Source organism: Polyodon spathula, chromosome 37 (genome assembly GCF_017654505.1).
Source record: "Polyodon spathula isolate WHYD16114869_AA chromosome 37, ASM1765450v1, whole genome shotgun sequence".
NCBI lineage: Eukaryota > Metazoa > Chordata > Actinopteri > Acipenseriformes > Polyodontidae > Polyodon > Polyodon spathula.
In genome coordinates this window covers 127,501-152,500 of record NC_054570.1, presented here as the reverse complement: position 1 = coordinate 152,500, position 25,000 = coordinate 127,501, and the positions used below count along the sequence as shown (strand labels likewise).

At 45.6% G+C, this 25,000-nt stretch overlaps 2 protein-coding genes and 1 non-coding gene across 3 annotated transcripts in view; 1 reads left to right on the top strand and 2 right to left on the bottom strand.

Moving 5' to 3' along the window:
* Nucleotides 1–1,202: 1,202 nt before the first annotated feature.
* On the bottom strand, nt 1,203–1,275 carry trnar-ucg. Its single transcript has one exon. It is a non-coding gene; the product is annotated as a tRNA-Arg (tRNA).
* Nucleotides 1,276–1,387: 112 nt separating this feature from the next.
* polg (polymerase (DNA directed), gamma) lies at nt 1,388–12,570 on the top strand. The gene is made up of 23 exons (XM_041235567.1): nt 1,388–1,741; nt 2,006–2,673; nt 3,033–3,228; nt 3,598–3,765; nt 4,035–4,181; nt 4,260–4,339; nt 4,460–4,642; nt 5,109–5,284; nt 5,571–5,694; nt 6,374–6,595; nt 7,136–7,253; nt 7,432–7,518; nt 7,606–7,725; nt 7,832–7,992; nt 8,430–8,483; nt 8,814–8,931; nt 9,188–9,323; nt 9,676–9,922; nt 10,175–10,297; nt 10,559–10,727; nt 11,073–11,281; nt 11,469–11,629; nt 12,482–12,570. The coding sequence occupies exons 2-23, from the start codon at nt 2,078–2,080 to the stop codon at nt 12,544–12,546; spliced, it is 3,660 nt and encodes a 1,219-aa protein (XP_041091501.1). The 5' UTR covers nt 1,388–1,741; nt 2,006–2,077; the 3' UTR covers nt 12,547–12,570.
* Nucleotides 12,571–12,858: 288 nt separating this feature from the next.
* LOC121304144 (Fanconi anemia group I protein-like) overlaps nt 12,859–25,000 on the bottom strand; it is a 15,383-nt gene continuing 3,241 nt past the window's right edge. Inside the window, exons 2-37 of the mRNA XM_041235109.1 lie at nt 24,779–24,851; nt 24,433–24,563; nt 23,959–24,112; nt 23,732–23,789; nt 23,555–23,596; nt 23,328–23,451; nt 23,113–23,198; nt 22,741–22,873; nt 22,568–22,648; nt 22,143–22,279; nt 21,724–21,904; nt 21,360–21,447; nt 21,089–21,219; nt 20,895–20,965; nt 20,544–20,658; nt 20,299–20,421; nt 20,118–20,186; nt 19,899–20,000; nt 19,450–19,635; nt 18,956–19,077; nt 18,704–18,865; nt 17,960–18,139; nt 17,700–17,869; nt 17,181–17,260; nt 16,895–17,011; nt 16,548–16,599; nt 15,933–16,060; nt 15,752–15,820; nt 15,346–15,442; nt 14,928–15,115; nt 14,420–14,476; nt 14,143–14,202; nt 13,970–14,038; nt 13,660–13,755; nt 13,230–13,343; nt 12,859–12,937 (exon numbers count right to left, since the gene is read on the bottom strand). Of these exons, the coding sequence (XP_041091043.1) occupies nt 12,863–12,937; nt 13,230–13,343; nt 13,660–13,755; nt 13,970–14,038; nt 14,143–14,202; nt 14,420–14,476; nt 14,928–15,115; nt 15,346–15,442; nt 15,752–15,820; nt 15,933–16,060; nt 16,548–16,599; nt 16,895–17,011; nt 17,181–17,260; nt 17,700–17,869; nt 17,960–18,139; nt 18,704–18,865; nt 18,956–19,077; nt 19,450–19,635; nt 19,899–20,000; nt 20,118–20,186; nt 20,299–20,421; nt 20,544–20,658; nt 20,895–20,965; nt 21,089–21,219; nt 21,360–21,447; nt 21,724–21,904; nt 22,143–22,279; nt 22,568–22,648; nt 22,741–22,873; nt 23,113–23,198; nt 23,328–23,451; nt 23,555–23,596; nt 23,732–23,789; nt 23,959–24,112; nt 24,433–24,563; nt 24,779–24,851 (3,921 nt within the window). The 3' untranslated portion in view covers nt 12,859–12,862. The remainder of the gene's footprint in view (nt 12,938–13,229; nt 13,344–13,659; nt 13,756–13,969; nt 14,039–14,142; nt 14,203–14,419; nt 14,477–14,927; nt 15,116–15,345; nt 15,443–15,751; nt 15,821–15,932; nt 16,061–16,547; nt 16,600–16,894; nt 17,012–17,180; nt 17,261–17,699; nt 17,870–17,959; nt 18,140–18,703; nt 18,866–18,955; nt 19,078–19,449; nt 19,636–19,898; nt 20,001–20,117; nt 20,187–20,298; nt 20,422–20,543; nt 20,659–20,894; nt 20,966–21,088; nt 21,220–21,359; nt 21,448–21,723; nt 21,905–22,142; nt 22,280–22,567; nt 22,649–22,740; nt 22,874–23,112; nt 23,199–23,327; nt 23,452–23,554; nt 23,597–23,731; nt 23,790–23,958; nt 24,113–24,432; nt 24,564–24,778; nt 24,852–25,000) is intronic.

Below are 25,000 nucleotides of genomic sequence, written 5' to 3'. Positions count from 1 at the left end.
CAGTGAGGTGGAACACCTGCACCAGCAGTTGCAGAGGGGCTACCAGCAGGAGGCGCAGTTACTGAACACATCGCTGGAGGATGTGAAGCGCCGGTATCTCCCAGGTAATAACAGAGCCAGCCTGGACCAAACTAGAGCTATGTGTGTGGGATCTGTGAGGACTTCTCAAGTAATAGGTGCACACAGTGTGCTGCCAAATCAAGCAATCAAACCAGGTTGAGCATTTGACTGGGACAAAGTGCGCAACCATCCACACTGTGAATAGCATCTGTTGTGTAAGCAAACATTGATATCGTCCCATTTGTTTTTCAATGTATACAGCCCTTTTTAGAATGTGATTAATACGAATTGTCATTCAGCAATCGCAAAGCTCGTATAGGGAGTGGACGGAAAATCTACAAAAATGAAAGGTGGGTATAAGCACGTTTTTTTTTAATCGCTGTAAAACGCAAATGGACGAGAATGCCGGATAATCAGGGTTCTGTTGCTTATTTAGTAAGACCTCCCTTTCAGACTGCAGGGTCTAGAGTCAGAGCTAAGCGAGGCGAAGCGGCAGAGACCGGGTGAGGCGTGAAAGGGAGGCGGGTCTGGCAGAACGAGTCTCTCTGGTGCAGGAGAACCGCTACCTGCTGAGGACGCTGCGAAGCGTTAGAGAGGCGCTGGAGGAGCGGGATTACCCAACTGGAAAAAAAAAAAAAAAAAAAAAAAAAAAAAAACCCCACACACACCACTGGAAAAGGGTTCAAGACAGGGCTCCCCGGCGCAGATACTAAACTAAGCGCGGGCTGTGTTACAGGAATGGCAAAATGTCATGTAGTCAAGTTAAAGCCAGCTGAATTTCGATAATAGCTTTTAATGTGTGTTCATTTATAATATAAGCGCACAATATATACTGTATACAAAAATTGCAGGTGTAAATTATGTTTAAATAAAACGAATACGACAGAACGGTGTGTAGCATCTCTACTGTTTTATTTCCTTGCTGAACTCCTTTAAGACGCTGTGTGCTTTCTCTGCTTTGAAACAGAAATGAAAGACTTATGATTGCAGAAACGCTGCCAGCTTTACATTCTATATGGTACATATGTACAGAATAAATATATAATAGTTAACGGTTTGTGATTTCGTTGATACCGGAGAAAACATCCGGTTTTATATATTTTATATATAAAATAAAAAAACCACAGTAAAAAAAAAAAACACGACCGCGGCAGGACTCGAACCTGCAATCTTCTGATCCGAAGTCAGACGCCTTATCCATTAGGCCACGCGGCCATTACATGCTTAAAGAAACTATTCGACTGTTGTTTTTCTCTTAAGAGGAATCACAGAAAGGTTTTTAAGATTGTTTTATTTTAAAAAAAGCAAGACCAACTGCACAGGTTAACTAAAAAGTAAAATCGTTTTACAGAACAAGCAAGCATAATCATCCAAACCTCTAGGCGTCGCTGTGGGTTGGTGCCTGTATTATTTTTGTAGGTGGAAATTCTTGTGTTGGTGAAATGTGCTTGTAGCGTGTGTCACCTCTTTGGTCTGTCTGGTTAAATACATTGTTTTGAATCTGAGGTGAGCTGGTGAAACGGCGTGAAGAAGCTCATCATTATGTCGCATGGATAAAACTGCCACCTCAGATAAACTGCATGGGAAAATAATCCGGATGAAAACAACAACACGTCCAGAGCGCGGCGTGGTGCTGCACACAGTGACAGGCTGCATCTATATAATCCAATGCAAAGTTACGGTACGGTTCTTCATTCTTGGTCTTCATGAGGTGTGGAATGTAACACGCAACAGAGTGCAGTGAATTCTTATACAGTACTGACATGTGAATTATTTCTGCGGGTTGCCCAATGCCAACGGTGTTGTAAGACCAGCATGCAATCAGACAGCAGTTAGTTCCAGTTGCTTTAAAAGCCTACACACGCACACATAAACAGAGCAGCGTGCACCAATGAATTGCAGCTATTGATAATAATAATATAGTGCAGTGTTTGTTCTGTTGCAGAGTTTTCACTTTGAACTTCAGAGGACACACACAAAACGAATACGCTGTTAAGCTGATCAGAACTGCTAAAAAATGAACCGCCTGCTGTCCAAACCACCACAGCAGCACTTTTCCAAGCTTCTCTTCACACGCCTGCTGCAGCCTAGAGCTGGCTGGTGGAGGGGCAGGTGTGCTCCAGCCAAGCCCCTGCAGAGACCAGAACCATCCTCCCAGACCCGGCTCAACCCGCTCAACATCCAGATGCTGTCCAGGAACCTCCGGGAGCAGATCTTCCGGGGGGCAGCGGAAGATTACCGGGAAGAAGACGTGGAGCGCAGCATCCGCCACCTCCAGAGACACGAGTTGTGGGGCCGGGAGACCTCGCTGCTGCCCGACGTGGAGCTGCGCCTGCCGCACATGTACGGGGACGACATCGACCAGCATTTCCGAACCCTGGCGCAGAAGCAGAGCTACCCGTACCTAGAGGCTGCTAACCAGCTGCTGCAGGCCCAGCTGCCGGAGCTGCCCCAGGAATGGGCCAGGGAGGTGGGCTGGACCCAGTACGGACCAGGAGGGGAACAGAAGAAGGTGGATTTTCCTGATGAGCGGGCGCTGGTTTTTGACGTGGAGGTGTGCATGGCAGAAGGGCAGTGCCCCACTCTGGCAGTTGCTGTGTCTCCTACTGGCTGGTAAGAGAATAAGGGGGAGGGGGTTTGTGGTGGTGAGGACGGACACTGCTACATGCAGGGTGATTTAAAAGTCAGTCACTGCAGAGCAATGCAAGTGGGCAGGTGTGGTCAACATTGAGGGCTACTACTAGGGGTCACAGTGAGTACCTACAATGTAAGTGTACTCTCAGCTGCTCAGTTGGTGCCTCTTTCCAGATGGCATCCTCCAATTTACTTGGCATTTTCCAATTTTGAATACTTAGCTTACACGCCATGAATAAATGATGGGAAATTCATGCAAAAGCAAAGTGATCAAACGAGTTTACTAGGCATGCAGTCCAGTGCTGTATGTCTCTAAAGGTGTGCTGCTCTGGTCTCAGGTACTCGTGGTGCAGTAAGCGTCTGATCGAGGAGCGCTACACCTGGTCCACTCAGCTGGGCCTGGCTGACCTCATCCCCCTGGAGACTCCTCCCAACTCCAGCAAGTCCCCCAGTGGGCAGTGGAGCGAGAGGCTGGTGGTGGGGCACAACGTCAGCTTCGACCGGGCTAAGATCAAGGAGCAGTACCTGCTCAAGGTGGGTGGGGAAGATGAGTTTGTCAGGATTATTAGAAGACCTGTTATCACTTTATCATTTTGACGCGTCAGAAAACTGAATAGTTGCTTGTTCAGATAGCTGTGCAGTACTTCAGACGTGGTTTATTGTTCAAACATAATTATACATATGTCTGTGGTGAAAAAATGCCAGGAAATATTCTACTGCCTTCAGTCTGTGACATGATGGGATCTATATATAATATATCAGACGCCTGCACTAGCACCACTAGAGGAGCTGCTTCTTCAGCCATACTGTACTGTAAAAAAATGATGTCACTGCCTGTGTGGCTCTGTGGCGCAAGCCTTTTCAGCCTTTGCTTTGCCCCCTCCCTGTGCTGTGTGTGTGCAGGGCTCCAACATGCGCTTCCTGGACACCATGAGCATGCACATGGCCATTTCAGGACTGACTGGCTTCCAGCGCTCCCTCTGGATGGCCAGCAAGCATGGCAAGAGGCAGGGACTGCAAGAGGTCAAAGAGCACATCAAGAGGATCGGGCGGCGCAAGGAGGGTCCAGCGGTAAGTGAGGACCTCCAAACACACCTGCAACCTAGGATGGATTTGAAGGCAAGCTTACAGAGATGGAAGACTCCTGCGTTAACCCACTGTGCTGCTGACCTAGCCCTCTTAAACACAAGCTGCTTCACTCAGTCCGCTCTTAGAGGGCTGCAGCTGTTGGGCAGTGTGTAATGCAGCTGGACTGCGATTGTAGACATGTGTTAAGATGTGCCAGTGCTGGCAGCAGTTCCAGTAGTGCGTTGAGCATCAGGCTGTGTGTGTCTTTGCAGATTGGCTCGTGGCGCTGGGTGGACATCAGCAGCATAAATAACCTGGCTGACGTTCACGCTCTGTATGTGGGCGGGGCTCCGCTGGAGAAGGAGGCGCGGGAGATCTTTGTCAAGGGCAGCATGAGCGATGTGCGGAGCAGCTTCCAGGTGAGTTTCACACACCCACACGCTCCACACTCCAATCACGTGAGCCCTGTGTGACGCAGCAGTGTGCCTGTCCCTCAGGAGTTGATGCGGTACTGCGCCCTCGACGTCCTGGCGACTCACGAGGTGTTCCAGGAGCAGCTGCCTCTTCTCATGGAGAGGTGAGACTTGTCCGGCTTGATCTATGTTTTCAGCCAAATAGTGCATTTATAATTCAGTAGATTTGCATTATATTTGACTGATATGGCGTTAGACAGCAAGGTGTTTCTTCCCCTTGCAAGGTGTCCTCACCCTGTGACCTTCGCCGGGATGCTGGAGATGGGCGTGTGCTACCTGCCTGTCAATCAGAACTGGGGGCGGTACCTGGAGGAGGCTCAGGGCACTTTCGAGGAGCTGCAGAGGGAGATGAAGAAGTCACTCATGAACCTGGCTGACGAGGCGTGCCAGCTGCTGCAGGAGGACAGGTGAGGATTCCTGGGGGAGAAACCAGCACACACACCCTACTGAGCAGGAGTGAGCGCTGCTGTCTCGGTGCACTGCTAGACTAGGGGTTTGCTGGTTCTCGTTGCCATCAAACCCTATGTGTGGATCCATGCAGATCTCAGCGGCTATGCAGGGTCACTTCTCAGAATATAGGTGGTAGACAACCAGTGGTTTTGGAGGTTATAATTTACAATTGAGACATTAAACTGTACTAGTCATGTCAGGTTTAGAACAGAAAGCAATTAAAGATGTGCACTGTGTCGCACTACACACTGTTAAGTGTGATTAGTTTATTCCCCTGTGTTTGTTCAAGGGGCTGTTGTAACACAGCAAGGGGAGCAGTCCTGCCTGGCATGGGTTACCCCTAAACATCACATCTCCACCAACATGCTTATTGAGATTGGGTTTTACAGCCTGCACTCTGCTCAAACCTGCCCCTTTCTGCAGGTACAAGCAGGACCCCTGGCTGTGGGACTTCGAGTGGGACGTCCAGGAGTTCAAGCAGAAGAAGTTGAGCATCAAGAAGAAGAAGAAGAAGGAGGAGGAGGAGGAGGAGCAGCAGCAGCAAGCTGACACAGAGACTGCGGCTGTGCAGATGGGCTCCCAGAGGACCAGTGAGGAAGGTGGGACTGCAGCTTTTTATAGATCTGTGCGTAAGATATTCTTTTGCTTAGAAAGAAGTGCATGGCTTCAAATGCCATTGAGTTCAATGTCATCCTCGCATGACATTCTAAGATAAAATGGGCAGGCAGATGGAATCCCAAGTGAATGTAGCGGAGAAGCGTAGAGGGGAAATGATTTGTATCTCAAAACTGAACAATGACAAAGATCATGTAAAAAGAGAAATAGAGGATTTTGAAGCATTAAATACAATACCGTTCAGTCTGGGTTTATTTTGATTTTCTTCAGACCCTGGGCCCCCGACGGAGGAGGAGGAGATGGCCCCCCCTGCTGGTAGAGGGCTGCTGGAGCGGCTGAAGGAGACGGTCAGCCTCCTGCCCAAGAGGAGGCAGCACCTGCCAGGACATCCCGGGTGAGAACGGCAGCCGAGACTCCCTGATATTGAACCAGCTAGCCTCTGCTCAACATGGGCCTGAGAATTACACATTAACTAAGTTTGCTAAGTTTGTCAGCAGTCAACCTGATAACAAAAAAATTGCCAAGATTTACGGTATGGGACCTAGTATAAATAAAATAAAATAAATATATATAATAATAATAAATACACACATGTTAAATTTATATTATGTATTTATATTAGTTGAAAGAAAGTATTTGTTAAGAAAACAAAATGGGATAAAATGATTTCTGTGTTTATTTCCCTTTACTGATACGCTAGTTAATGATGGTCTAGGCCAGTGGTACACTGTGGTGCTTTCAGACAAATCCCAGACTGCTTCAACCATGCCCTTGATTAACATGAGGATCAGTTAAATAACCAAAGCCTTGGCTGGAGCAGAGTTCTGGACTGCTACATTTGGTAATGAGGACATTGCTGGAATAAGGTCCTGGTCGGAATGGATTGACAGAGACAGGGGTGCCCCTGGTCCAGGGAAAGCCTGGGTTAGGAATCAGCCTTTCCTATCCTGGCACACATTCGTAATGAAATGCGCTCTTATCCTGAATATTCCCCCATCAATCCTCCTTTGTTATACCCAGAGGCAGATGGCCGGTGGCGCGTATTGTTTAGGATCTTGTCTGTCCCTTCTCAGGTGGTACCGGAAGCTGTGTGTGAAGCTGTCGGACCCGGACTGGTCCCCGGGGCCGGGTCTCATCAGCCTTCAGATGCGGGTCACCCCCAAGCTGATGGGGCTGACGTGGGACGGCTTTCCCCTGCACTACTCTGACAGGCACGGCTGGGGATACCTCGTCCCGGGGCGCAGGGACAACCTGGAGCAGCCAGGGGGCAGCGACGGGCCCGTCTGTCCCTACAGGTATGAAAGGAGACAGGGAGTGTGGAATTGAAGTCTGAAAGCTGGATAAACCCTGGACTTATTCCATGCATTGCGGAATTCATTTCCATGTACCAGATCACTAGAATGTATTTTTTGGTTGAAAGAATGTTTGACTGTGAAAAGATATTTTTTTAAATGGTTGTACTGTGGACTGTCTTGGTTGGAATATGTGAAGTGTGTTAGAAAGACAAGGTGAGGGTGAGATCAGGGAGAGGAAGAGTAACCCTGTGTGGGGAGTGGAGATCCAGGAGAGGATGAGTAACCCTGTGGCGAGTGGAGATCAGTGAAGGGGGGAGTAACCCTGTGTGGGGAGTGGAGATCAGTGCGTGGGGGAGTAACCCTGTGTGGGGAGTGGAGATCAGTGAGTGCGGGAGTAACCCCGTGTGGGGAGTGGAGATCAGTGAGTGGGGGAGTAACCCTGTGTGGGGAGTGGAGATCAGTGAGTGGGGGAGTAGCCCTGTGTGGGGAGTGGAGATCAGTGAGTGGGGGAGTAACCCTGGTGCCTGCTTGGTGTTGCAGAGTCATTGAGAGCGTGTACAGAGAGCACTGTGAGCGCAGGGGGAAGGAGCAGCCTGAGTGTCTGGAGATCCCACTCAGCGAGGACTTCATGCTGACCGATGGGGACCTGTGGCAGATGGTAAAATAAATAATAATAATGATAACAGCCTCAGCATCATTGCTCCTGTACTTTGCATAAGTACATCTTTCTCCTTTTTTAAACTTAAGAAAATACAAGCCCATATGTGTTCAAGCATTAACAATAACACAAGGTGGTGTTAAATGCAGAAAGGGTCTTTTCTGAATGCCACCACTAGGTGGAGGAGTTGAGCCGCCTGGAGCCTTTGGATAATGGGATTGAAGAGGAGACTGGAGCCAGACGAAGTAAACAGAAGAAAACAGAGGTAATTTAACCAAGCGGTGTTGACTTTCCTTGACCGTCTCGATGGAAATTGCACAAGGTTTATATGAGTTCTGTTGCTTCTTTATAGGAAGATTCTTTGGACCGAGAAGATTCCCCCAGTGAAAGCCAGCCTACCTATCACCACGGTAACGGACCCTACAATGACGTCAACATATCTGGGTGCTGGTTTTTCAAGCTCCCCCACAAGGTAAAATGAGGTTCAGTTTAATTGATGAAAGTAATAAATAACAATGAATGACGTGCATGAGGGCGCTGGGTAATGTGGTGATTCCACCTTGCTCTGTGTGTGTCAGGACGGGAACGCCAACAATGTGGGCAGCCCATTTGCAAAGGACTTCCTGTCTAAGATGGAGGACGGCACACTGCAGGCAGGCCCTGGCGGGACGAACGCCACGAGAGCGCTGGAGATCAACAAGATGATCTCGTTCTGGAGAAACGCACAGAAACGCATCAGGTACCCGTTACACCTGTCTGTCTCTCTGCAATACACAGGACAGATCTGATATCTTCTCCTGAAACATTTGAAAAGTAATATAAACACACAGAGCACTGCACCTTTAAAAGCCACCTCTTCCAGTATCAGTAGCGCTGGAAAAGCATGCTGTTGTTACTCCCTGTAACTGGCAGTTTAAACTGTGCCACAGATGGGCTTCGTTGAGCATTCCCGGGCAGTTCTTTGTTGCAGCCGTGTTGGAAATAATACAGTTTGCAGTGCACTTTTTTTATAATTTTCTTGTGCAGGCGTTTGGTTGTTTTTTTCAGTGAAAATTATTTTGCGTTCTGAATGGCTTGTTGGATGGGTTTGAAAATGTGTATACACCTTCGTAACAGTGGGGGAATGAACCGCACACAGTGTCAGATTCTTGTCTTTTTGTGTTTCCTCCCACACAGCTCTCAGCAGGTGGTGTGGCTGAAGAAAGGGGAGCTGCCACGCACTGTCTCCAGGTGGGTGCTTTCTTTGTGCTCCGCTTGTGTAATCCGTGGACTCCAGTGCATTGTGTTACAGTGGAGGGTTACATATCCGACTATGTAGAGTCTAGTCTATAGGAGGACGTGTGGAAAGATCAGATTAGCTCCTCACTAGAAGGTGACCAGTTGTCAACACTACACCATGCAGATAGTTTCCTGTGCAAAAATAATGTCAGAAATGCCTGAAACATACAGAAGTGCAATTTCTGTATGTTACAGCGAGTAACATATAACCTTGAGCTGGCTTATTGAATAGGTGCTGTTGTACAGAGATTATCTCTTCTCCCCCCACCCCCTGCCCTACAGGCACCCTGATTTTGACGAGGAGGGTCAGTATGGTGCCATCCTGCCACAGGTCATCACAGCCGGCACAGTGACCCGCAGGGCTGTTGAACCCACCTGGCTCACCGCCAGCAACGCCAGGGTAAGATGATGGAAGCGAGCGACTGCTTTTCCAGGAAATCCAGTCCTTACACCAGTGGTTCAGCCAGACCACAGGAGCTCACAGTGCAGGTCAATCATGGACTGCTAGCCTCCTACCGACCTTCCAGATTGCATTTGAGTTCACTTGACCCCATGGGGAAAGCATGTGCACAGTCAGATACCTGCTGACCTCCCTGGCAGTAGAGTGGTGTTTGCTGCAGACAGCAGTACTGAATCTCCTCCGTGTGTTTCGGCAGCGGGACAGGGTGGGCAGTGAACTGAAGGCGATGATCCAGGTGCCCCCTGGGTATCACCTGGTCGGAGCCGATGTGGACTCGCAGGAGCTCTGGATAGCAGCCATCCTGGGAGAGGCCAACTTCGCCAGAATGCACGGTGAGAGCACGCTCTGTCCTTGCATGTCTACAATCAAAGTGCTTTCTATTCTAACTGCATTACTGAGTTTTATAAGTTTTGAAGATCATTTTTTTTCTATAAAAAAACTCTGCACATTTTAAATATACAATGCTGTATATTATATTTTTTATTTAGAATGTATAACATATGTACAGTAACTTAAGGCATGGAATCCTGATAAGAATTCAGATGAGTTTCTGGTCCCATCAAAATTAAGTTGATTGTATATTAATCTCCTAAGGGTTAAGGGTGTGGCAGCTGTGATAACTGCTTGTCAGTTGAGAAAGCATCAGAAGCCAGGCTGAGATGGCCCCTCTCTTCTCCTCTCCAGGCTGCACAGCGTTTGGCTGGATGACTCTGCAGGGTAAGAAGAGCCAGGGAACGGACCTGCACAGCCGGACGGCGGCCACAGTGGGCATCAGCCGGGAACACGCAAAGGTCTTCAACTATGGCCGGATCTACGGGGCCGGCCGGCCCTTCGCTGAGCGGCTCCTCATGCAGTTCAACCACCGGCTCAGCCAGCCGCAGGCCTCCGAGAAGGCCAGGCAGATGTACGCCGTCACCAAGGGGGTCCGCAGGTCCGTCTCTCAGAACCAGTGTGTGCTGTTCACCTCCCTGAGGTCTACTGATAGCATCTTCAGTAAAGCTACATCCAAACCACGTTAAGTGGGGCAATGAAAAGGATACCGAAGTTAGGAAAACTTTTGAATGGGTGCATTCTTGCAGTGTATAGTCTGAGCAGCTCAGCTAATCAGATGCTAGAACTGGCAGATCTGCTCTGAACACTGCCTGCTAGAATGCTCTCCGTGTTTCTGTCCGTCTGTCTGCAGGTACAGGCTGTCGGAGGAGGGGGAGTGGCTGGTGAAGGAGCTGCAGATCCCTGTTGAAAGAGAAGAGGACGGCAGTGTGTCCCTTCTGGACTTGCGGAAGATACAGAGACTGGCCTCAAGGAGGTAAGAGCAGGAGAGGACAGCACATGCACACTTGAGCACTGAAGCCTTGTTTTAAAATCCATGATTTGGTTATAAACCTAGGATCACTGGTTTATTTTTACATCTTTTATTTTTTATTTAACCCCTGTACAATAATATACCCTAGCTTGCCCATTTTGTTTATTATTAGACAAGACCTGTATGCATGGGGTGTGCTGGCTTGTATTTATAATAATGAATAGAAGTAGCTTTAGCATTGACTGGCCATGTTTGTCACTGCAGCTCAGGACACCGCAAGTGGGAAGTGGTGGGCAAGCGCGTGTGGGCAGGGGGCACAGAGTCGGAAATGTTCAACAAGCTGGAGAACATTGCCCACTCAGACGCCCCCCGCACACCTGTACTGGGCTGCCGAATCAGCAGGGCGCTGGAGCCCAGTGTCGTGAAGGATGAGGTGGGTACTGGATGGAATGGGCTGGAGGAGTTCAAGTGATGCACTTCTTATTTAATTGGTGTTTGACACGTGATTAGTGGATTCTTTATGGTTTACCCAGTCTGGATATCCAATTGAAATTTGTACCTCATTTTCCAGCAACACACAATCAAGGTCTTTTAAAAGGTCATGCACCATGTAGCAATTCATGCTTCATCCTAATAGTGTTCACTCCAGATGGATTGATTTAAAAAAACATCTTCAAATGTCATGGCATGGCGGCTCTCGTTAAAGTCTGCAGTCGATCTAAATAAAGCTACCCCTGGGGTCTTGCCTGTTGCGACTCTCCTTCTCCCTGCATTTCAGTTCATCACGAGCAGAGTGAACTGGGTCGTGCAGAGCTCGGCGGTCGACTATCTGCACCTGATGCTGGTCTGCATGAGGTGGCTGTTCGAGGAGTTTGATATCGACGGGCGCTTCTGTATCAGCATCCACGATGAGGTGCGGTACCTGGTGCGCAGCGAGGACCGATACCGGGCTGCACTGGCACTGCAGATCACCAACCTGCTCACACGGTAACCACAAAGCTCCCTCCCTCTCAGCCACAGCCACTCCAAAGTGTTACCAATGCATGATATTCAAAAGCTCCATTGGTTTCCTCTTCATATTCTATTCTTTTTCAAGGTGCAGTCTGTAACAGTAAATCACGTTACCAAATCCGTCATTTTTTATTTTATTTTAGCCCGTTTCTTTCTCTTTTAGCTCCATGTTTGCCTTTAAGCTGGGGATGCAGGACCTGCCCCAGTCCGTGGCGTTCTTCAGTGCGGTGGATATTGACCAGTGTCTGCGCAAGGAGGTGAATATGGACTGCGATACTCCCTCCAACCCAACAGGCATGGAGAGGAGATATGGGATCCCTCAGGGTGAGTCTGCAGGGGTGCCAGGGGCAGTACAGGGTACAAGAAGTATCTGCTGGGCAATGTCCTTCTATTTTATAAGGGAATTACAGAATGCATTCAAACTTTTTATCCCTTGTTTATCTTTAAAATGTACTGATGAGGTGGGGCTTCATTGCTGAAACAAATTTAAAACATCTCAGTAATAAAAACAAGTGAAACCTTTCTGGTGGGTGTATATGTTGTAATTATTTATTTTATACAAACATTTAATGCAATGAATAATTCATACAATCAGAATGTACTGTTGCCTTTTTATGAACAGAAGCTGCTTTTGTCTTTTAAGGGGGGCAACTGAAACTTTTATGCTTTCAGAATTTCTTCTCACATGCAATATGAATGTATTTATTTTATATACACATCAGCAGTAATGTCATTTACAGATAAGTTCATTTAAAGTTCCTACACTTGGATGGTGGTCAGGTGTCACATTTCCAATCCCATCTGGCATCAAAGTGTAATTTAATAGGTGAATTGCAGATAGGGTTTTGGACTGCTGATCTCTAGTTTGTTTGGTATCTATTTTCAGTATTTATGTTGCAGCTTTTTCCAGGGCTACTCCTGTTGTGTAGCAATGTGTGCCATTCCAGGTTTTAAAATGAGTTTAAGTAGCCAGTGTACAGCTAACTAGCTCAGGTGCGTCTTGTTAAGCACACAGAAAAATCTGGAAACAGATCTTCTATGGAAGTCTTGTTTTTTTGTGACATGGTAAACATTTTAGCTTGTTTCTCAGATCTTTGAATGAAAAAAGAAAATTAAAGATATGTATACTTGTTAAATATATCTTTTTATGTGTGTCGAATTTCTTTTATCCTGTAGGAGAAGCCCTGGATATTTATCAGATTATTGAGATCACCAAGGGATCACTGGCTAAAGGGAAATAGCTGGGAGGTTCCTCATGCATTTTCAGAGACAATTCTGCTGATGGGGAAATCATTTCAATATAATAATAATCTATGGAAAGAGTGGTCCTGATCTGAACATACAGGTTTTGTGTAAAACTTAACAATCCTGAACTATGGAGCTCATAGAGGATAAATGTCTGAACAGTTTTGTAATGGCACCAGCTATGTAACCCAATTATTCAAGCTAGTTTCAGAGCTGATAATGTTGCCCGTTCCTTCTGTGTCAGCGCCAGTAATCAGTAAACCCTGACTAAGAACAAGGCAGCACTACCAGCTCTGCATACCACACCCTTTCTTACTTTGACTTTTTCCTTCTTTTCTTCTTTGGTTCCTGGCTTTCTTCTGGCTCTTGGGAAACAGTGCTCTGTGTCTTAAAAAAAAAAAGTAACATGTAAGTAAGTTATGTAGATTTTGTTGTTTATTAAAATAAAAATATTTTTGTTAAAACCATAAGTGCTGTTTTTTTTAAACACTTTTTTTTTTTTTTCAAATCACCTGTTGCTCTATATTTTTTGCAGTTTAAAACTGTATAAGAATCTAAAAGTAGAAGAAAATAATGAAGGATTTACTGCTGACATTGACCAAGGCACACATATGTCACCAGGTTCTATACTCCAGCACTCATGCACACCTTGGCTGTTCTTGCAGCTTTAACCCCTCACCTGATGGCTGTTGTTCTCGGCCCCCTCCTGCTCCTGCAGTGCAGCCTCCAGAGAGGCTGTGTTGATGCGGAAGTCCCGGGACGTGCTCAACTTCATGTGCTGCATCAGATTCACCTGCCAGTGCAGAGCAAAGCATGTGTTCAAACCCACTCCTTCATTAGCATAGGGGTGAACAGGGATAGAAACAAAACTCCTGTTGCACTGCAGTTTGACTCATGCCTGGTTTTACTAGGAGTTTAAGAAGACGCACCTGAGCTTGTTACCTTTACGCTGCGGCTAATCAAGCTCATCATAAAACCTGGAATGGTTGAAAAGACTATGCAATAGGAGTCATTTCCATCCTTGCTTACCCACCTGATAGTCGAGAACATCCTAATCAGCATAATATGACAATGCCTGGGGGTCACTGTACTTTCTCCCCAAAACCTACCTTTGATTTTTTGGACAGGTGGATAAGGAACTTTTCATACTGTTCAATACTGAAGATCAGGTTGGGAATGGCTTTCGTCTCACGTAGCATTTTGGCCTGAGAAACAGAGCAAGTGTCACAAAAATCCCAATGTCTGCTAACCTTAAAAATACGAGCTATCACTGTATGTCACTGCCCACTGTTTGGAGTGTAAACTTTCACAAAGCTGTGTTCAGTCCTCCAAGCATGTTTTAGCATGCTAATGTCAATGCTCCTATGAAGGTTAAACACGGTGTGATAGGAAGAGTTTGGATGGGAGTCTGCTGCATACCGACGCAGCAGTTGTGGCTTCCTCTTTCTTCTTTTTCTTCTCTCCTCCTCCAGAGCTCAGGTCCTCACGCTGTCCGTTCAAGGGGAGAGACACACAAAGAAAAAGGATTTTAAAATGGACCAGCCCCAGCATTCAGAATTGTGAGAGAAACACTGCATTCAGCTCATACTTACCTGCACATAGGTTATGAAGGCGTAGCACTGGGGAGTCAGGTGGGACCCCGAAAGCTTCACCTAACAGGGAAAGAGCAAAGGATTATGCACAAACACACAGCCCCTGCAAGAAGTCAGGCACCTGCTTTTACATTACATATACAAGTCAGTTTGTATATACTGTATAAAAAAAAAAAAAAAAAAAAAGTACCAAAATGTAAACAGTTAAATAAGTTGTTTAAACTTTGTTTTACACTTGCTTTAACTCCTACAGTGAAACAAAACTGTACAAACTCACCAGTTTCTCAAACCTGGCAGGGAGATGCCCCAGTTGATTTGTATACATCTGTATATACTGGAGGAACACAAGATTTAAATGGTTGGTTGATGACCTACCATATTAGCTGTAATTTACAGCAAGGTCATCACGCAAGAGGTGGAAAGTCACACACTACAGAATACAAAACAGCAAGTACACATACATTACATTAAACAATATTTAAAAAAAAAAAAAAAAAAAAACCTTTGGTATCAATCGTTTAAAATGGATGCAACTTGGTGTATTCAAACAGTTTGGATTTAAAACAGCAAAAGTTGGAATCCAGTATAAAAAAAAAAGGTCAAAAAGGGATCATTTGCATGGAGCAAACTAAGAAAAGAACCAGACCAGTTTTAGTTGCATGAGCCTTGGGAGACAGAAAGTCTTGAAATCGGTAGCGCATACAGAATTGTAGTTGATGATGATGTTTTAACAGGCTCTATGCAGAAGGCAGGGATGATGGGGCACTAGCAGGGGGCACACTCACATATTTCACCAGGGAGGTGAGGATGGTATACATCTTGGTGAGCTCTCTGAGCAGAGTGTCCACGCAGCCTCCTGGAGGCAGGCAGGTCTGCAGCAGCTCGTGCAGCCCAGTCAGCAGGGTCCCCAGCTGCAGAATCAGGGCCTTCTCCACCGGCTCCGGCTGCACGCCAGCCTGGGACAGCTTATCTGCTGGAAAAAATAAGAGACAATTAAAATGGGTACTTTTATTTCTTCTGAAGAACATGCTTCTGCTTATCAAAACAATAGCCATCAAGGTTATCATCTTCATACAAATTCAGCTTTTAAAACAAATCTTTACAGACGGTTATTATTTTGTGAATAAAAAATAAATAATGACACACCCCCACAGCAAGAATAGCAGTGTTTTCAACATGTAACTCTCTTTGAATTTCCAGTACCTGATGCTGTTTTATCACTGCTCAGCTGTGCCTTCTGTTTAGTGATCAGCCAGTCCACTTCATCCAGGATCCTCCCCACTTGGGACAAAATCAGCAGCTGAAAACAGACACAGGAGTCAGGCAGTTTTAACAAGCAGCTCCAGCTTCATTCACCTGTCCTGCCAACAATGAGTTTTATTCAGCAAACTCAACAGCTAGCAGACACAAGTATAGCTGTTGTCCAGATCATTATTTTGTGGCGGTTATTTATAATCAATATTGCTAGCACTGCGTGCAAGTGTATTTTAGTCTGAATAGCAGGGAGGTTGCTTTGGTTCTGGTTTGCACAGAATTCCGCTGTGAATAGAAGCCAATGTGTCCCGATTCCAGCCCCTGCCCGTTCTGTTTAAGTTTATTGTATACCCACAGTGGCGGTAGGAGCTGCGGTCTTGGCGTTTACTATGGCAAAATGAGACTGCTTCTCCACTTCAACATCCTGCAAGGGAGGTAAAAAGAAAAAAGGAGGCGTCAGACACATAATCTAATGCAACATTTCTATATGCAACACAGCGTAGCATGGATAACTGTGGATAGATGAATGCTCCTACCTGGTCAATGTCTCCAAGGTGGCTGTGAATGTCCTGGGACAGCTCTCTAAGCACACTCACTGGGCTCTTATACAGCACATGGAGACTAAACAGCAAGGACATCAGCCCTTTACAGAACTGGGGATCCTCTGAGTGATGAAAAACAAACCAACAGAAAATACATAAATATTAGAGACCGACGGACAGGGGTGAAATGCACAAACTACACTACAGGTGTTTTCAATAGAAATGGGCTTTTGGGCTGGACAAAATAATTAAATGGATACATAACATTCAGTGTTCATTTCATCCTAAACAACTCAGGGATGGAAACAAGACTCCCATTGCAAAGCAGTTTGATCCATTTCTGGTTTTACTAGGTGTTTTAATAAGACACACCTGAGCTTGTTACCTATTCACTGTGGCTAATCAAGCTTGTAGTAAAACCTGGAATGGGTGAAACAGCTATGCAATAGAAGTCTTAACTTCCATTCCTGCAATTACTTAAATCCCATAAAACCCCTTTAAATAACTCTGCTCCAAGTCATTCTCTAATTTAAGGGTGCTGTAAACAACCCCCTCACTAAGAGTCTGCTCATATTAAAACAGTACCATGTGCTGTATTTGTTTACTTACCTAACCTGCTCTCCTTGCATATCTTAACTGTCCAGGACAACACCTCAACAAACTGTACAGAAAAATAATAGATTAGCCTTCACCATCAGAATGACATCCTCCAAAAATAAAGATGCAGTTACAAACCACCACACTAAGCCAGAGGATTCTTTTTGCAATAAAAAAAAAGTGCACAAGCTGGTCGAGAGAGCAATAAGAAGTAGAAGTAGACAGTAGTAGTACTTTCAACAGGGACGTGAATCTTTGAATTTCCAGAACCTGAAGCTATTTTCTATTTTATCACTGCTCAGCTGTGCCCTACTGTCTGCGTTCCTACAGTAGCTCTGAACCATGTCAGCTCTTAGTACCTGCGGTGACGAGGGCTCCAGCTGCCGTGAGAGCACAGTCAGGATGTTCACCACTATCTGGGCTTCTTTGCTGTTAAAATCATCTTCTCCCCCACTCAGCTGGTTCACCAGGGATCGCTGCAATTCAACACAAAATCATCTCACTCCTGTTCCTCGTCATCACAGTACTCCCACAGTCTCCCACTGTCACCTGTTTCAGCCCAGTATTACAGCAGGGAGGACAGACAAGAGGTGACTGGACTTCTGTCCTCTGTTTTAAAGACCAGACCTGTGTGCATTCCTGTACCTGAAACTGCCGGATAAGAAATGCAGTTTTTTCAGTCACGCTGATATTCTCTGCCTGGCCCTCCTCCTCCTCGGACACATCTGCGGTGAATACAGATGCACACACATGGTTGACAGCAGATTAGATATACAGAACATCCACACCCTGGTCAAATCCAATAGGAACGCCACACTGTATTGGTTGTAAAGGCCATCTGATACTGTCTGCTTATTTATCAACTCAATGCACCTTATGACAAGGCTCTTAACCCTTATTGCATGGGTCTCTGCTCAAACAAAGCGTCAGATTCAGATATAATGTGTGGTAAGAATGAGAACTTTTACATAAAAAAAAAAACAAAAAAAAACGGCTACACAACCAACAAATTCTCAACCCACGCTAAGGCAGCTATATGCATCTTAATTAAACTGAAGACTTCCAACTCTCCATATTGTAACTCTTAAAACAGCTTGGAGGATAGACAGTGTTCATACATGCTTTACAGGCTTACTCTGCACCCTACCAGTCCAGTTTCCTCACCTACAGCACATAGGAACTGCTGGACTCTGCTCTGGTAGCGGTGCTGCACTGCACTGAATATCCTCAGCAGCCCCTCCAGGCACAGCATGGAGATAGTCTTCCCTTTCTCCTTCTTGTTGCCAGACTCCTCCACAGCAGACGGGATCGAGGTGTACCTCCACAGCAGCACCCTGAAACAAAACCCACCAGGGTGCATATTGTTGAGGGTGGAACGTAGGTTCACCAGTAGATTGTTAAGAACGTTGTGTTTTATGACTGACCTGGTGATTTCACAGAGGTGTCTGAAAGTTTTCTCGGGGTTCTGCCCCTCGGGTCCGTCAGTGTGGCCCGTCTCCTCTAGCTGCTGGATCTTCTGCAGCGCTACGCTGACTGCGTAGCGGAGGAACTCAGTACTGGAGCGCAGGACAGAGAGGCTGTCCTCACGGCTCTGTGTGCTGTCCCTGCCCAATACAATCACACACACACACACACGTTGAATCCTTCACACCAGCACTCCCAGAGTAAGACATTGCTACCCTCGTAAGAAACACTCATCATTACGATAATCTACCAAAATCTGGTGTTTTAATCGTCTGTTTGCAGTGGTTCGATCCATTTTATTTTAATTGCATTGTAAAAACTGACCCAACACACACACACACACACACACACACACACACACACACACACACACACACACACACACACACACACACACGTGGGCCTTTAACCTGCTTACCAGCAAGTACTGTAAACCTCATTTTACTGCATGCCATTCATTTCAACCTATTCCTCTATAACTTACACAGCTATTTGTCTTTCACTGCTTGAAGTTATGTTATTTTGAGAGTTTATGTCAACACGACATTTCTCTAGTGGCGAGTTCGTCCAACCCTTAACACACAAAATCAGTTAACAGTCAGATCAGTTTGCCTGTCCGACTTTAATGACATGACACAAATTGGCTTGTACACAATATATATATAGAGAATCAAGACCAAGCGCATCAGCTAGAGTATCTTTACCTGAAGAGAGCTGTCAGCAGGGTGGAGACGAAGCCGATAGACAGCAGACTGCGGGCCGATTTGCTGGAAGGAGATTTCCCTTTGCCAGACTTCTCCTTCAGGATTTCAGAGAGCTTGTGGTAGAGGTTAAACAAGCCGAGGAGGTCTTCAAATCGGTTCTTACTGCACGGGAGACAACAGCTCGTCAAGAGTTCATAATGGGGTTTTACCAAACTGACAGGACAGTGCGGTCCTGCTGTTGGCTCACGTTACCTGTAATTGGCACAGCTGAAGTTAAATTCCATGAGAACCTCATACACTCCCATCACTAGAAGAGCGTAGATGTGATTCTTCACGCCAACATTCGAAGAAAGAGAAAAATCTGCAGATTTATCCTATGGAAGAACAACAAAGGCTTGTTCTTCAGGTAAGTGAATTCATATTTGGGATATAGGATTTCATTAAATGAACTGAGTGGTTTGGAACTCGCCTGGGCAGCTTACATTTTTTGCAAAAGTCAAAAAGTAGGTTGGGCACAAATAAATAGGGAAACCCAAAGGCCATTCCAGGTTACCTTACTGCACAAACACCAATATAAATAAAATGAAACATTATGATCGGGGTTTCTTTACAAAAAAGAGTACACTGAGCCAGAACCACGTATAGAAAACAAGTCAATGGGAATGTTCCTTTAGCCGATTGTCAAGGTCTTGTCAATTCTAGTTACGTCTGCTAAAATAACCCAGTGAACCAAGAAACCAGCTGACCAGTTCAAAATCCTCCAGCTCACTCTTGATCATGCGTCGTGTGATGGAATTGAGAATGTTCTCCAGGTCCTCCTGAATCCCCCCCCCCTCCTCCTCCTCCTCCTCCCCCTCATCCTCGTGGAGATTATCACGCTGCAGCTCTCGGTACCACAGAAAGCAGTGCACCACGCAGCTCAGCAGGTGGGACTGGGGGAGGGGAAATACATATTGAAAAAAAAAGAAAAGAAAAAGGAGGTATAGATGGTATCACAACACAAAATGTAACTTATTCATGGACCAGCTTTCAGTGGACTTATTTTTGTATTAAATTTACACAAATTAGAAGTATTCCCATCCTCAATTACACCGGACACTGTACTGTATTAGTTCAACTGCCTATGAGTCCACTTTGAGAGCAACTCAATAGAGCCATGGAGCCCGGCACACTGACAGAGCTGCATTTGCTGTACCAGGGGCTCCTGCAGGAAGATCTGGTCCCCCTGGGCTGTGATACACCCTTCCAGCTTCACAGGGGGCAGCAGGTCCTGCTCAGGCTCATAGTAACGCTTCAGCTGCAAAACAACAAGAAGACAACGATCATCAAACAGACCAACACTGCTTCCTACAGCAAGCCGGTATGGCTTGGAGGCTCAACACCCAACCCTCCATATCCCTGGAAGTAATCATACCTGAGAAAGAAGCGTCTGCAGGATAGAGCTCGCCAGCTGGGAGTTTCTGCGGAGCACGTCGTGAAATCCCTGCAAGCGTTTCAAAACAGAAAGCAGAGCTAATCAGATGCCTGGGATTCCCTTTCAAAGCCGAGGCTGTGATTTGTGCACTGATCAGAGAAGGGTTGTAGAGGAAGGTCACCTCGTAGAGCATGAGCCGGACATCAGCCTGCTGGCTCAGGCAGCGGCGCAGGCTGCCCAGGATCTCCAGGCAGAATGTTTCATTAGCAGAAGAGTTATAGCGAGAGTGGACATCCACTTGGATCTGCAACAAGAGAGAGGCAACTGTTTTTTTTTTTTTTTTTTTTTTTATTTCTTTTTTAAAATATAATGTGACAGCTGATTTATTCTCTGTCATTTGGAAGTACCAGTATGTCTGGTCCTCACCTGGCTTGCAGATACACTCTGACTGGCTTGACTGGAGGCCAGACTGCCCAGCACCTTGAAATTCTTCAGCAGCAGGAGGAATCCAGCCACTGCAGACTTCCGGGCATCCAACTGGCTGAGGGGACATTACAGAGAGGAGAACAAATTTCAAATGTCAAATAAAGTAATACCGCCGTTTGTATTGTAGCGTATAAATCACACTATTTAACGCAGTTATATACTATTAGCATATGGTTATATACACACACACACACACACACACACACACAGTTTGACAAATGTTTCCAGGCATATTGCTGCAGTTTGATTTTTTGTTCTGTTTTTTAATAACTGAATACACACACAGTTTACCTGGAAAACATTGCCTTTCTCAGAACTAAAATAAGGGAATCCTTCATGGACATGCTGACCTTCAGTAACGGCTGGTGAGAAAAAGAATCAGGTGCAGGTGTTTTATTAAATTGTGACCGGAAGAAATTAAGATCAAGGTATCTATCCCAACTTGAAAAATCTAGGTTTTAACTATTAACACATCCCTCCCTCACCTGCAATGCCTTGAGCAGCCCCTGCACTGTGCTGACAGGCAGGTAGGACAAGTGGTCGAACACTTCTATAACCTTGGAGGAAGAGTCCAGGAGAATCATGGGTGCAGAGACGACAATGTCTGAGAACAAGTCTGTGGCAGGAGGAGAGGGTGAAAAGTACTGTTATTGGTAATGGTGCACTGTCGGCAGGGGCTGGTCAGCCAAGGTGCTTTGGAAGCGAAAACCATCACACAAGCAGCCAACAGATAGATACACACATATATACGAGTACCTATGAAGTGGCTGATTGGAGAGGCTGTCTTCGTGATCACTCGGTTTAGCACCTGCTCCAGAACCTCAATTCGGATTGGCTCATGCATCTGAAAAACAAAACACTGAAGCTCATTTCAAGAGGATGGCAGGAGAACCATGCTGTGATCTAATTAATAGGGGTTAAATATGGAGAGCTGTGTGTCAGAAACTTATTTATGCGGTGCTCCCAAAAAACATCTGGACAACACCTACAATCAACTTATTCTCCAGGTGGAGTGAAACCAGAGTACAGAGCTTTAACCTCTGCAAAAAAAGGAGTCCTACGACCAGAAGGGAAAGCGTGTAAGTGATTGTGCACAATGGACTAGGATTTCTTCCTGTACCTTAAAGGTCTCCAGCAGGATCTGGGCCCCGAGTCTGCAGGCCTGCTGCGCGGGAGTCTTGGGGGCGTTGTGGTTTGACTCAGCTGCTTTCCCGAAGGGACCAGGCTTTGGACCGAAGGAATCCATCAGCATGAGCCCCAGCTCCACCAGCCCCTGTGTCACGTGGTCCCAGCCAAACACACTGCAACACAAAAACACATCGCTTTTTAGGGGGGGTTCGAGGTGAAGGAAAATTGTTTAACAAAACTAAAACAAGACAATAGGCAAATTTTTCACAAGTAGTGTCTTTGTAAACGTTTAATATGTTGTCATATATTATATATATAATATATATATATATATTCATATATATATATATCTGATATTCTATTATATATATATATATATAAAAGAAAGAAAGTTGCTTGCATGTTTCACACCTGTTTCTGACAGTTTCCATAATCATGTCAGACACGCTGCAGTGCAGTGGAATCAGCTCCTGGATAAACTTGGAGCCCTGCTGGATCTGAGAATCTCTAAAGCACTTGATTATCGCGGTTTTAAGGAAGTCGGATATCTGCGTGCATGAAAAAAAAACACTTTTAAAAACTTTAAAACAGAGCTTTTGGTATTACAATTAAAACCAAAATTGTTTTAAATTTCTAATTACTAAAATTCGATGCCCCTGCAAGTAACCAAAAAGAGACAATATGACATCAAGAAGGATTATTCTTCATGGAGAAGAGTAAATGTTCAGTATGGTGATCTGACTGTTTAAAACTCCAGTAGGACTGTGATGGAGATCTGTAATTGTAACCAAACGTTTTTGCTGTTCCGTGTAAGTGACGGGGGCATGGGATCAGACCTGCTCTTCGAAGCGGTGGCTCCTGGCCATAGACAGCACCAGTGCGATGTTGAAGGGGCACAGCATCCTTCCCACCTCGCCCTGCCATGGAAACAGAACTAGCAGTTAGAAAATAACGACACATCAGAATGAACCAGTTCACAGAGGGGGGAGAGCAAATGAATACACGGCACCTTCAGATGTTTAACAAGCTCCCTCCCCAGCTCGTGATCCAGTTTGACGGCGAACACGAGGTGGAGAATCACTGTTCCTTCCACATGGCGGAGCTGGTCCTGGGGGACTGAGGCCACCTCGACTTCCATGGATCTATAAAAACAATGGATTGCAAATCATCAAGCCACCGTCAGGCAATGGAGCCTGGTTTCAACAAACAGAAACTTCATGCATATTTCAACAGATGGTTTCCACCGATGACAGTCTGGTTTGCGTGAAATCTACTCCTAACTTTGATGAATATATGTTTAATTAAAATGTATGATCTGTGTGGTTAGTACAGTTCAGTGAAAAGGTGCCACTCCAAAGTTTCACTGAGTTTTCATACTCACTCACTGTCCTTCTGCTCCTCTTTCTGACGCTGGTCCTGCTCATTAAAATAAGCAATGACTCCTTCCAGGACATTCTTCTTACAGCCCTGAAAAAGGAAAATGCACTAGATAAAAGTGTCAGATCTCACATGAAAGTCACCAGGTCTGTACTGTTACTTCACGCAAGCTTAGGAATCAGCAGTGTGGAGCTCTCGGGTTGGACTAGACTGCCTCACCTTGGCAGAAAGAAGGAGAAGCTGGTAGACAAGGGGTGGGATCTCCTGAAGATCCAGCTTGGAGAACATTCGCAGCACCTTCTCAACCACAAACTGCAGCTCCTCCACCGTCATAGGGACATCCCTGCAGCAAACACAGCCAGGGGTAAGAGTTAATGAGTAAGTGGGCTGAGGGAGAGGAGGAAAGGAGGGAGGCAAACGTCACACACCAGATCTGTATACTGTACCTGAACATTGAGGTGAGGTGAATTACACAATGAGGGTCCCACCTGATCAAAAATAAAATGTACTATGTTAAAAAAAAAAAATGAATTGGGATTAAAATGGCCCATATTCTTTAAAATAAAAATAATAAATAAATGATTATAGAAAATAAAATAATAGAAAATTAAATTGGGACCAACCTGCTGGAGCAAAGTCTGTTTATCAACTGCTTCTTGTATTCCTCTCCACTCAGCTGACCTGTGAATGAAAAAAAAAATTTATACTCAGGAGAACTCTGAACGCTGAAGACAACAGGTTGCACTACTGGACACTTGGAACGTGGAGATGTGACCACAGGGCCTGGGGGCGTAGTGTTCTGCTTATACTGAATAAGAAACAGCTGTCACAGCAGTGGTTGTCCCCTTACCTTTTCCATAAGCCAGGGTCTCCTTTGACACCAGTGCAGTGAGGATGGTTGGAAAGAGCTGCAGGGACTTTCCATTGGTGATGCTCCCTCCTTTGATAGCGTCTACATACAGAGTGGCCAGCTCAGCCAAGGTCGGTCCAGGCAGCTGGTGAGTCTGGGACCGGAACCAAGAAAATCTTAAGGCTTACTATTATCTTTATTATAAACATGACTTACCTTAACAAAATGAACATTGATTTGCAATGCATGCAGGTTGAAATGAAAGCATATATCTCAAATGCCAGGCTCTAAAGAAAAATGCATCTAAAAACCATGTAAGTTACAACACAGTGCTATTCGTCATAACACCGTTCCCAGAAAAACATGTGCGAATTACAATCATAATATGTGAATGCATGTTTAAAATGTACACATGCAAGAATAGATATATATTGATATGTGTAACGGAAACAATCCAAGGGATACATGCTGTACCTCCAGCATAAGCAGCCCAATGATGTCTGACACCACCTCCAGCTGCAGGTCCCCAGACTCACACAGCTGGATGCAGTGTTTGTACAGCAGCAGCCTTCGCCTCACTCCTTCTGACTGAGAACAGGGAGAGCCTGTGAGAGCAAAGACCATTCGCAAATCAGAAACCTTCCTCCCATCACATGGACCTGACATCTCAATCACTTCCAGTGAAACAGTTCACAATCAATACATAACCAAGCATGTAAGTTAACAACACCAACCGTAGCTGTAAATCCAAAAAAAATCAGAGTCATCACTGTATTCGCTCTTTGAGGGGCACTAGTCACAGACACAAATGGTCCCCTACCTTTGAATATAGCCCTGATCAGCACCCCCATGTCCTTCCCCTTCACAGCATTGAGTGAGATCAGCGAGCTCAGCTGAAACACAAACTTAACACTCAGGACATGCAAACTGAAACTCCGTGAATGCACAAAACACAGTCAAAAGGAAAACACATTCATAAAAGTACAGGATAGAGATATATTTATTTAAAACAATCTTGTAATTTACCATCCGACATTCTGCC

Excerpts from the sequence above, each read along its gene's own strand:
- polg (XM_041235567.1), top strand. The coding sequence starts at position 2,078 with ATGAACCGCCTGCTGTCCAAACCACCACAGCAGCACTTTTCCAAGCTT. Across the intron at positions 4,340-4,459 it reads CTGCCTCTTCTCATGGAGAG|GTGTCCTCACCCTGTGACCT; the intron begins GTGAGACTTGTC and ends TCCCCTTGCAAG. Across the intron at positions 5,285-5,570 it reads CCAGAGGACCAGTGAGGAAG|ACCCTGGGCCCCCGACGGAG; the intron begins GTGGGACTGCAG and ends GATTTTCTTCAG.